Source organism: Hemitrygon akajei, chromosome 15 (assembly GCF_048418815.1).
Source record: "Hemitrygon akajei chromosome 15, sHemAka1.3, whole genome shotgun sequence".
In the NCBI taxonomy this organism is placed as follows: domain Eukaryota; kingdom Metazoa; phylum Chordata; class Chondrichthyes; order Myliobatiformes; family Dasyatidae; genus Hemitrygon; species Hemitrygon akajei.
The window spans coordinates 11,239,438-11,251,555 of NC_133138.1; the positions used below are offsets into that span (position 1 = coordinate 11,239,438).

At 37.8% G+C, this 12,118-nt stretch overlaps 1 protein-coding gene across 3 annotated transcripts in view; it reads right to left on the bottom strand.

Annotated features, from left to right (window-relative positions):
• fnip1 (folliculin interacting protein 1) overlaps positions 1-12,118 on the bottom strand; it is a 98,821-nt gene that overhangs the window by 26,631 nt on the left and 60,072 nt on the right. For all 3 annotated transcript variants that reach the window (XM_073067178.1, XM_073067176.1, XM_073067177.1), the window contains 5 exons: positions 6,990-7,061; positions 4,997-5,132; positions 4,012-4,213; positions 2,341-2,426; positions 668-814 (listed from right to left, as the gene is read on the bottom strand). In XM_073067178.1, the coding sequence (XP_072923279.1) occupies positions 668-814; positions 2,341-2,426; positions 4,012-4,213; positions 4,997-5,132; positions 6,990-7,061 (643 nt within the window). The remainder of the gene's footprint in view (positions 1-667; positions 815-2,340; positions 2,427-4,011; positions 4,214-4,996; positions 5,133-6,989; positions 7,062-12,118) is intronic.

Genomic DNA, 12,118 nt, shown 5'->3' on the forward strand with positions numbered 1-12,118 from the left:
ACCTTTCACTTCTTCCCACCTGCCTATTACTTCCCTCTGGGTCCCTTCCTTCTTCTTTCTCCTACTGTCCATTCTCCGCTGCAGTCAGATTCTTCCTCCAGCCCTTCACCTTTCTCACCCACCTGGCCTCACTCATCACTATCTAGTCAGCCCCTTTCCCCTCCCCCCACCTTTTTATTCTGGCATCTTTCCCTTTTCCTTCTCAGTCCTGAAGGGTCTCAGCCCGAAATGTCAACTGTTTACTTTTCCCCATCGATGCTGCCTGACCTACTGAGTTGCTCCAGCATTGTGCGTGTACTGCTTGGATTTTCAACATCTGCAGACTGCCTCATGTTTATAGACAGAGATAAGACCATGTGCATACAGATGGGATTAGTTTAATTTGGCATCAAACATCGTGGGTCTATGGCCCTATTCCTGTGCTATACTCTCCACGTTCTATGCTACATTTCATGGCAGTTATTGTGGGTATTTACAATCAAACCATTAATACAAATATTTTATCATATATACAAGGAAAAGGGAAATGTTAGAAAATATCCAAGTGAAAGAATAAAAGGGAAACATTTAACAGAAAACTTTTAAAGTGATAATTAATAATTAAGATTGAAAGTAACAATCACATCTTTCCTGCCAAAAAAAGGTACGAAAAGTTTTCAATACTAACTGGTTCTTTGAAGCTTGTTCCATCAATAAAGCAAATTCTCTCATAAGCTGCTGACAAAGGAGGTTTTTCTCAGGAGCTCCGGACATCATAGTTAACCATACTGGCTCTGCAATCCTTGGCATTGTATATAGATTATGTATCGCTGTCCTAATTTGAGATAAAGTTATGGGAGAAAAAAGGTCATGTGTTTGTGGTCTGAAAACTTTTTTTAAATTTAAAAAGACAGTTTGTGCAGATTTCACTTTTCCTCATTCCAGCCATAATATTTAAACAAAAATTACTGTATCCACACTGGTCACTTAAGGTGAGTTATTCCTGTACAATATTCAAGACTGCCCAAATATGTAGCATATCATACACTTGTTGTGGTTAGAAGGCTGACTATATTTTACTGAACAACATTCTGCTTTCTATTCTTACAGCCTCTGGCATAAACTGCAATTGATACACCTCCCCCTGAAAGCTATCAAATTCTACTGGCATTGGACCAGCAGACATATGACCAGTTGGGAAGAAATCTAAACTCGGGCAATTTAGTCTGCATCCAAAAAAAAATAATTAGCGTTCTCCACAGCTGCTGCAATTCTTTCATTTCAAAGTGGAAGATGCTTATTTTAATGTCTACAAAGATGTTAACAGAATAGTGTTAAGTTAAAAACTCTTCCACTTAATTCCATGTTTGTTTGCTACAGCAGTTTATACAGTTCTCAGAGCCCAATGTTTGATCAAACAGCCAGATTTCTGATTTAAATGCTGTTCATAAATAATTCACAGGAAAATTTCCAGTTATAGAGGGAGTTGGCAGTTGTTATGAACTACAGCAATTCATTGTCTATAAATAGCATTGGCAGCAACGTACAAACAGGCATGTGTAACTACAGTAGATGTGACAGCAGTTAGGTAACCTCTGACTGAAGGACAAGACCCCAGAAAAACCCTCAGCTCATATGTCCATTCCTAATTGAAAATGCTGTGGCTATTTATCAAGCTCCGTTTTGGTCTCATTCCAGATTATTGTAAAATGAAAGTGCTTTTTTACAACTGATTTGTACTTTATAAAATAACCTATTGATAATATCATATTCTACATCAAAATTAGTAGTTGTGAATAGAACATGAGCAATACAATAAAGTCAAACTACTGTCAGACAGTCCGTTGTCACCAGTTGAAAATCTAAATTGGAATGTTAACTAACACCAAACAAAATTCAGCTCTTCCGAATTAAGGTAATGGATATGATTAAGCTTAAGAAAATCAATGATACAAAACATTAATTTATCATAATGAATTTCATAATTACATTTTCAATTTGAAGCACAAGACAACTTATTATATTGAACTAATTTAGCTAAATTAAAAACAATAAACAAGTGCAAATTATAAGTTGCAAAATGACAAACTATGCATGGAGTAGCTTATTCGCCTGTTGGTCCCTGCCTACTTCACTGACTTTATGAATGGAGCGCCTTGCTGGAACCTTTACTGCATCAGTCAAAAACTGGAGAGGCAATCAATATTTAAATGTTAATTCTATCAAGATAATGAGTTTTTAAAATGCTGCAATAGCTACTTTCAAAGGAATCTTTACTTAAAGCAAGACTTCTGCATTGATCCTAAGGCAACAGAAGCTTTCAAAATGCATGGTAAATATATTTAACATTGAAATATTCACCTGAATTCATTTAAAGCATCCACAATTCTATTGGAACTCACAACACGCTGGTTTGTCTCAGAAATTCTATTTCTCATTTTCATGGCCTGAAAAAAAAAGAAGAAATCAAACAGTTCAGCAAGTTACCCATGCAAATTATACCTTTTGCAAAATGTTTAAAGGTTATAGCTTTATATGAGAATACAAGGATTCAGATCAACGTATTAACACTGCTTTCAACACTGCATTTTTTATAGTGCAATAACGCTTGTTTCATGCAGTTCTACTCAACAGGTAACATAGTACCTATCAAATTTTTGGATTTTAACCAGTATTTAATTGATTGCTGCTAAAGCTCCTCTGACTGTATGAATAACTCTATATATTTAAATTTTGTGACCAAATTATCATAGAACAGTACAGGCAGGAAAGCATCTCTATAGCAACGTCAGCTCTTGGCTAAGGGCACTTGGCACCCAGTGAGGATGGTTACCTGCAAACCAGACACATTGGCTCAGTGGCACATTGGCTCAGTGGCTTATTGCCAAAATTGCACAGAGAATCAGTTCCCTGATTGTTCTCCACACTCTACACTCTAATTGGGGCAGCATTTATTTACAGGATATTGAGCTATTTCACCTTGGTCAATGTTTTTGTGAACAATGATTGGAGTAGTTCACCAGACTTAACTATTTCATGCTGTTATTCTTCTCACAAAGAAACTTAAAATAATACTCGAGTTTTCTAGGGATAACTGTTTGCAATTGTTCCAATGAATGAATGGGAGGAATCGAGGTATTTTTGAAATTATGAACCTGCTGATGATGAGGAAGCACCTACAAAAATGGATTTAGTCCAATATACTTCAAGCCACTCAGTTGACTACACACTCTGTCCAATGAAGCCAGCAGAGACAGATATTTCACTCAGGACAAGATTTAATTCTAGATTATTGCAAATTAATGCAGGCCTCTGAGTGGTCTGACAGCCCAACCTTGATATGCAGGAAGTTTTCAGGTAATCTGTTTTAACAGGAAGTGCAGATGTAGCCAATTCAACTGCACTACTTCTCTGTGGATACTAGGAAATCATCAATTCTTCCAATCCAAACATTTAAAAAAAACGACAAGTCTCTCACCTGTAAACAATGCTTCTGCACATCAACAGCTTGGTGACCAAAACAAATATTAAGCCCACTAAAGGGGAACTGGAGAAGAATTAACAAACTTCATATTGCAATGGAATAAGTACTCATTTTCAATTATTTCTTAAAACTGAATTTAGGTGGTTTCGTGAGGTCTTTCAATCTTCACATAGAGGGAGAGACAAGCTGACTGTGGGATTGGGCTAAAGTTCTTGATATGTCTCAAAGAAGATCAGAGGCTAACACTGGAAACAGTGATTTGCATCCCTGCCCGATGTGCAAAGTATTTTTTGGAACTGTAAAATGAAATTACATTCACTGCAAAACACTGAAGTTATATTCACACCCGCCCTGATAATTTTATACTAGGAATGTTTTTTTAAATCATAATACCATATAGGTGATTTTTCTTGTCAAAGGTGTACACCTTTCCCTCCACATTACTTATTATGTTACAAAACTGTAAAATGTCAGTGGGTCAACAAGTGATTCAGATAAATCCATGGAGGTACTACTTCCCAGCTAGCAGAAGGAGGAAAGACAAGTACCTGCTCAATAGCAAACTTCAGTCTGTTCATATGACTCTCAAATAGAGGGAAATGAGCAAAGAAGAATTCGTGAAACTTATTATTCTCTTCCTCAGTCTGTGATAGAGAAAATATAATGCCAATGGCAATCTTCTTTTTGCGAACAATAGAAGGATTTGAACTACAGCTTTCATCAGACATATTAAAACTCTCCTCGACTGACCTGAAAGACAATGAAAATTTTCTTAACACAGATGCCTTTAAATTGATTACTTAAGAGGAAAGATCAAATGTGTAATAGCAACAAATTGAAACCTGGTCATAGAAGTAAATGAGAATAAAATGTTGTTAATGTGAATTGCACTGCTCTCTTCATTTTCTCTTACATGACCATTAAAGAACAAAGAACAAAGCACATTACAGGCCACTCGGCCCACAATGTTGTGCCGACCCTTAAACCCTGCCCCCCATATAACCCTCCACCTTAAATTCCTCCATATACCTCCTGACTGATTACACCGTCCATCAAACTTAAAGCAATATGTAGTAGTCAACTGTCATTCAAACCAGAAAAATGAACTATCCATGAAAAACGCATAAGATCACAGCAAGAACACAAACTCCACACAGATGGCACAGAGAACAGGATTAAATCCAAGTGAGGCAGCATTGCTACCGTTTACACTCCAGTACTGCCCAAAGGATGAGTGGCAAGTAATGCACATTACCAATTTTTAAATTACTTTAAAAAAAATTACCACCATTCTTTTTCAGAAGCAGATTTAAACTAATGAATCTGGAACACAAGATCAAACTAATGAGAGTCATTAAATTATCCAATACCCATCTCACAATCTGCCAGATAAGTGTTTTACCTTTAGAGATTAGTGTAATATGGGAAAGACAAAGGCAGAATTTTCACTTGAAATACCAATTGATTTTGTGAAGCATCAAGGTTGAAAGAGCGTTAACAGATGACTTTTTCATCAAAAAATTTCAGGCTTACCACCTAGGAAAAACTCCATTCTCAAGACTGGTATTCTTACTGCGTCGCCAACGACGATGGTAACTGCTTGCACAACTACTTGGAAGTGAGGAGCTTGGTGAAGGAAAGGGTGTGATCAGCAGACTGCTCAGGGAAGCTGTGTCAAAAATAAATTTTAAACATATGTGACATTGGCTTGTACATTTTGAAAAAGATACGTCTGTGATTTTCATTCATTTTGATGTAATACAAATTACTACTCATCTCTTCCTAGGTCTAAAAAAGTATCCTTTTTTAGGAAATAAATAAAATCAAGAATTCAACAGGTTAATCAGTATTTAAACTTTTTGTCATTATAAAACACAAAATATAAATGTTCAACATTGATATTATTACAAAAAGTTCAAGCAGATTGAGAGTGGTCACATTGTCCAGAACATAATGAAATGCAGGGCACTCATTTTGCACAGCAATTTGGTCTGCTCGTTAGGATGTCCCTGAATAGACAGTGGAGAAGACACAGTAGAAATAGTGTTTTTTACAGTCTCATGGGTATGAACTGAGGTCAGTTATCCTCTGTTCACAGCTACACTGGGAGATGCCAAACAACAGCTTTTTCTTGGCCAACAATTATTACATGATGCAAGTCGGAATCTGATTATAGAGTAATAATAAACATTAGAAGTATTCAGCTTGGAAAATTCGGTTGAATTATTTTCCTATATCTTGGTCAGGAGGGTGCAGTTACAGTGTTAAAAAATGAATACCGTAGATTCCGGATTTTAAGCCGTTACTTTTTCCCCACATTTTGAACAGCTTTGAACTCTGCGGCCTTTAATACGGTGCGGCTAATGTATTATTTTTTTTCATGCCGCCGAAAACATTTTGCCTCGTAACAGTAGACCAATAAAATTGATGAGTAGTTCACAGAGGTCCAATGAAATTGTACGATAAATCAAGCGCACTTTCACAATTAAATTATTGTAAATCAGTCATTTGTACTCACCCTCATCAACATGGAAAACACTCGAAGAAAAGCATTGTGCTGCCTTTATGGCAGTTATTTAGTTTATAATATTTTCGCTTAGTAATTCATTTGTTAGTTAAAGTTAGAACTGTTTTAACTATATTTGTTTTCTGTACTACATCGCGGGATGCTATGACGTCACACCCGGTTTCGCCGCGTCTTGTGGGATACCGGTTTGCGATAAACGGGACGGTGGGGGGAGCGGCGGAGCGAAAACACTGCTGTTAAGTTAAAGGCGATCAATAACTTTTCCTGGTAGGCTGCAGTATATATATTTTTTACCAGTCGTTAGGAGATATTGGAATGTTGTTCAGTAAAGAAGTATACTCAACGTATATTTAAAAGTAGCCGCGTTACGGGCACGGTTCGAAAAAAAGCATTTGCAATATGTATTTGTTTTTGTTACCATATGGATTTAATTAAAAGTTAAAAAATCCTCACGTGTAATATCTTTCTGTGTAAATATCTCATATTACAACGTGGGACACCTGCAGCCGAAAATCCGGTGCAGCCTAAAATTCGGTGCGGCCTTTACAAGTAAAAAATTGATTTTATTTCTAAAATTAGAGCCAGCGGCTTTTAATCAGGTGCGCTCTGTAGTCCGGAATCTACGGTACTTTTATAAAGGTATTTAAAATCATAGGTACATTATTGTTAAATACTGTATGGTTCAAAAGCTTAATATATTTTACAGCAGACTATTTCTGCTAGCTTATAACAGTCATGCCCAAATCAGAAGCACATCTTGGCCATATCAGAATACAATTTAGCCTAAATATACTCATAGCATCAAATGACTAGTTTTAATAATTGTGTTTCTTTAAGGTTATTTATTTGGATTTTTTTAAAAAAATAAGCAAATGCCCCTTCCCTCAAAAATTAGTAGCATTAACTGAGACATTTCAATGTAAATAGTAGCTACACAGATAGCCACAAGCACTCAACATTAAAATTACTACCATAAATAATAACTCATTTAATTCTTACCAGATCTTGTTATCCCACTGTCTCTATCTTCATTGATTCCTCTACTGGGCATGTCCATGGGGGTGCTGTGAACTGCAAATGTTAGAAACAGTTAACATTTCTCATCTTACCATCTTAACTCTACCTGACTCTTCCCGCAGTAAATCAACCAGACCAAAGTGTAAACAAACAAACAAACAGATTGTGAAACAGGCAAGCTTCAAGTTATCCTACTGTGATGCTTTACATAGCAGCATGCATATTCAATTCATGATAAATGATCAGTTTATCAGCATGCAATTCACCAACAAATAGTAAAGTTGAAATTTCCAATGTTGTTACCATTACTAATGACCCACCACCACAATCAAGTCAGAGCTGAAGTAAATCAGAATCATTTATTTTGATGATTGAAATGAAATTAACAATATCATTTATGATAAACTGATTACTCAAAAATGTCCTTTTACTTAAGAATGCATGTATTTTGTAATATCCTACAAAAAAGTCGAACTGCTATTTCCTATTCTAGATACCTCATTTCATTAACTCAATTTTCCAACATCCCAAGAGATTAATTATGAGCCAATCAGTCTCAACTAAAAGCAGCAAGTAGTTTCTGCTAATTAAAGGATAAAAATCTTTGTTTCCTTTCACCTGTTCATCTCACCTCACTCCTGATGCCATTCAACACTTATTCATTGTTCAAGACAAGCAGCTGCTATAATCCTGAAACTACTCAAACATTTGACTTTCCAGTTTTAAAACAAATCAATTTCGCAATTCCAAATTGGGGCTCATTTACAGTCCTGTCCTTGGATTACTAGCTCACAATCTATGCAATCAATGATTTGGAGAGGGGATCAAATATTAAATCTAAGTTTGCTGATGATACAAAACTAGGTGCAAGTGTAGGCAGTGAATAGGATGCAGAGAGGCATCAGGAGGAGGTAGAAAAGTGAGTGGGCAAGGCCGTGTCAAATGGAAAAGCACAAGAGGGAAAAAGTAAAAAAGTGCAAGTTGTTTTAGAACAAAGGTGTACGATGGAATGATGTTCAGCGGGGTTTACACGGCCTTTTACACAAATCAGTGCTGAAATGCAGGTACAGCAAACAATCAGAAAAGCAACCATTTATAGATCTTTATTGCAATACGATTTGAGTTCACAAATCAATGTGTTACGCTTCAGTCATCTAGGGCTCTGGTGAAGATATCTCAAGTATTGTGTATAGCCTGATCTCCCCATCTATGAAGATACACATAATAGAAGGGGTGTACCAAAGGTTCACTGGATTGAATCCCGGATGGCAGTGTCTTTACACAAGGAGAGGTCAACAACACTGAGCCCATACTTCTGACCTTAGAAAGGTAATTTTATTGGAATCTACAAAACTCATGCAGACCCTGACAGGGTAGATGCAGAGTTGATGTTTCTCATGGACCAGGAGCATCAAAATAAAGATTCAGGCATCAAGACTGAAGTAAAATGAATCTTCTTCATGCACTGAGTTGCTGATCGTTTGAATTTTGTACACTTAACCGAAGGAAGCTTAACAGTTGTGCATATTCAGGAGATAGAGCAACAGATTTTTAAGATATTAAAATAATCAAGGGATATCAGAGTGCAGGGAAGTGGTGCCTAGGCAAAGAGTTAAATGGAAGTGGGAAGGATAGTTCAGACGGTGGGAGAGTCTAAGACCAGAGGACAGCCTAATAGAGGGGCTTCCTTTTAGAATGGAGATGGAAGAATTTCTTTAGCCAGAGTGTGGGGAATCTGTAGAATTTATTGCCACAGGCAGCTGTGTTGGCCAAGTCTTTAAGTATTATTTAAGGCAGATGTTGACAGATTCTTCATTGGTCAGGGCACGAAGGGATACAGGGAGAAGGCAGGAGATTGGGGCTGAGAGGAAAAATGGATCAGACTAATGGCCTAATTCTACTCCTATATCTTGTGATAGATAGATAGATACTTTATTCATCCCCATGGGGAAATTCAACTTTTTTCCAATGTCCCATACACTTGTTGTAGCAAAACTAATTACATACAATACTTAACTCAGTAAAAAAAAATATGATATGCATCTAAATCACTATCTCAAAAAGCATTAATAATAGCTTTTAAAAAGTTCTTAAGTCCTGGCGGTAGAATTGTAAAGCCTAATGGCATTGGGGAGTATTGACCTCTTCATCCTGTCTGAGGAGCATTGCATCGATAGTAACCTGTCGCTGAAACTGCTTCTCTGTCTCTGGATGGTGCTATGTAGAGGATGTTCAGAGTTATCCATAATTGACCGTAGCCTACTCAGTGGTCTTATTTAACTGAATGCTGGAGCAGGCACAAGCAGTGAATGGCCTAAACCTACTTCTATCATATTACTTGCTGCTCATTCCTAATATTGAACTTGTCATGCACCAAAGTATTGCTAAATGAAGACAATCCAACTTATAATCGTACAGGCAAGGATATACAAAAATTGGTATCTTAATTTGCTACAATTCAACAAAAAGAACTGTTGAGGTGACTGACTGATCCCTTAACCCAAGTGGCAGCTCATTTTAGGTAACTCTGTTTTCATAACCTCATAGCTATCCTTATCCAAGTTCAAAATACTCTTTTCTCTCAACCTTAATGTGAAAATCAATTTAATCATATTCACTGCTAGCTAGGGTTCCTCAAGATGAGATCACTAATTAATCCAATCTTTTTATAAAATATCTGTTCTTTGGTTGGCTTCAAAATATGCTGTTCTAAGAGACGATTCCAAAAACACTTATTTCCATCCACTCTGTCCTTCCATATCAGATTTTTCTTGCTATGTATAGAATAAAACTCCCCATGGTTATTTTCATACATTTCCGACAAGTATCCATTATTTCTTATTTTATACACTGCCATATCACATTGTTACTGTTAAAAACACTGTACACAACTCCCACAAATGACTTCTCAACTTAGTTATTTCCCAGTTAAACTGCTTTCGCATTCAGATTTTGTAAACAAGTTATCCTTCTCTATCACTACTCCTCCACAATTAACATTGAGCCTCTTAAAGAATATTAAGTCCCCAGGGCCTGATGGAATATACCACAGATAATTAAGATCAAGTGATAAAACTAAACACAGAATAGCCCTTTCAGCCCATGTTGTTTTGGCAAGCTTTTAACCTATTCCAAGGTTAACCTAGCCTTCCCTCCCACCTAGTCCTCCAGTTTTCTTTCATCCACGTGCCTATCCAAGAGTCTCTTAAATGTCCCTGATATACCTGCCTCTACCATTATCCCAACAGTGCATACTATGCACTCACCACCCCCTATGTAAAAACACCGCTATAATCTAGCCCACCCACTTACTTTACTCCAAGCATCTCTCATACTAGCTAGCCACTGCCACTCTGGGAGAAAGGTGCTGGCTGTCAACTGGATTTATATCTCTTATCATCTTATACACTTCTTTCAAGTCTCCTCTCATCCCTGTTTGCTCAATCTTTCCCCAAAAAACGCGTTCTCTAATCCAGATGGCATCCTGATAAATTTCCTCTGCAGTCTCCCTCTAGAGCTTTTACATCCTTCCTATAATGAGGCAACCAGAAATGAACACATTACTCAAAGTGTAGTCTAACCAGAGTTTGATAGAGCTGTTGTAGGAACCTTTGCCAATATTTTAATGTCTGTAGCCACAGGCAAGATCCCAGAGGACTGGTGAGTAGGCAGTGTTGTTCCATTATTCAAAAAGGGAAATAAGAATAATACTGGAAGCTATAGACTGCTCAGTCCATGCCAATGAAAGGGAAGATACTGAAGAGGAATCTTAAGGATAGGATTTAACAGTATTTGGGAAATCATAGCCTATATAGGGACTGTCAGCAAGGCTTTATGTCCTAGTAATAACTAGAGATTTTTGAAGAGGTGATGGCTCTCTCTCTCTCTCTGTATAGATGGGTGGGTTTGTAAGCTTGCAGACAAAATGAAGACCAGTGGTGTTGTGGATAGTGTAGAAGACTGCCGAAGTACATAGCTGAATGTAGATCGATTGCAGATATGGTTGGAGAAAGGGCTAAATGTGAAGTGTTGAACTTTGAGAGGGCAAATGTCAAGGGATAATACACTGAATAACAAAACTAACGTGTAGTGGGATTTTGTGGTAAGTCCGTGGCTCCCTGAAAGGGTGGTAAAGGCCTTATTAGACAAGGAAGAGTTCAAAAGTCGGGAAGTTATGTTGTAGTGTTATAAAACTAGTTCGGAGGCATCTGGAGTATTGCGTTCAGTTATGGTCACCCCTTTACAGGAAGGCAATGGAGGCTTTGGAGAAGATGCAGAGAGGTTTATGAAGACAGTGCCTGGATGTGTGACAAGCAGAGATTGCACAGACTGGGGTTGTTTTTCTCTGGAGTGGTGGAGACCAAAGGGAAATCTCAGAGGTTCATATGATTAGGAGAGGCACAAGCAGAGTAGACAACTAGCATCTTACTGCCAGAGTTGAAATGTCTCATACCAAAGGGCATGCAGTGAAGGCAAGACAGAGCAAGTTCAAATGCGATGTGTCAGGCAAGCTTGTTTTGAAAATAGAGTGGGGTGCCTGGAATGCACTGCCAGGGTTGCATTCAAGAGGCTCCTAGATAGGGACATGGGAAGTGTAGGAAATGTAAGGATACAGACATTGTGTAGGTAGAAGGGATTAGTGTAGTTGAGCATTTGATTAGTAATGTAATTTTTTGCACTAAATATTACATGGATTTGGGTACAGACTTCGGGTTTGTCTTTTGATTACTTTAGTAATCTCTTGCCTTGTTTGAGGTAGACCTTACATGTTGCATCCTAGCTGTCTACGTGATATGCAAGCCAGGACAGTACAATATGGTGACCAAGCTGTTGCATTTGCAGCAGGCTCCCCATCTCCACACAGCTGTGAATCCAAAGGAACAGCAGATACTGATGGTTTGGCACCAGCGTCATCGTAGTTGTCAATCAGTGTTGAACTCAACATAAGACCACCTTGGGGACTCCAGTTCTGAATTCCCCTCAGTGTTTACTCCCAAAGCCTTCCCCAAGAGTGATTATGGCCACAAACCAGTGGAGGTTTGAGATCAGAGTTTTCCTTCTCCTAGATGAGTTGCCAACCTTGGCTGACAAGTCCCACCTGCCCAAAGCAA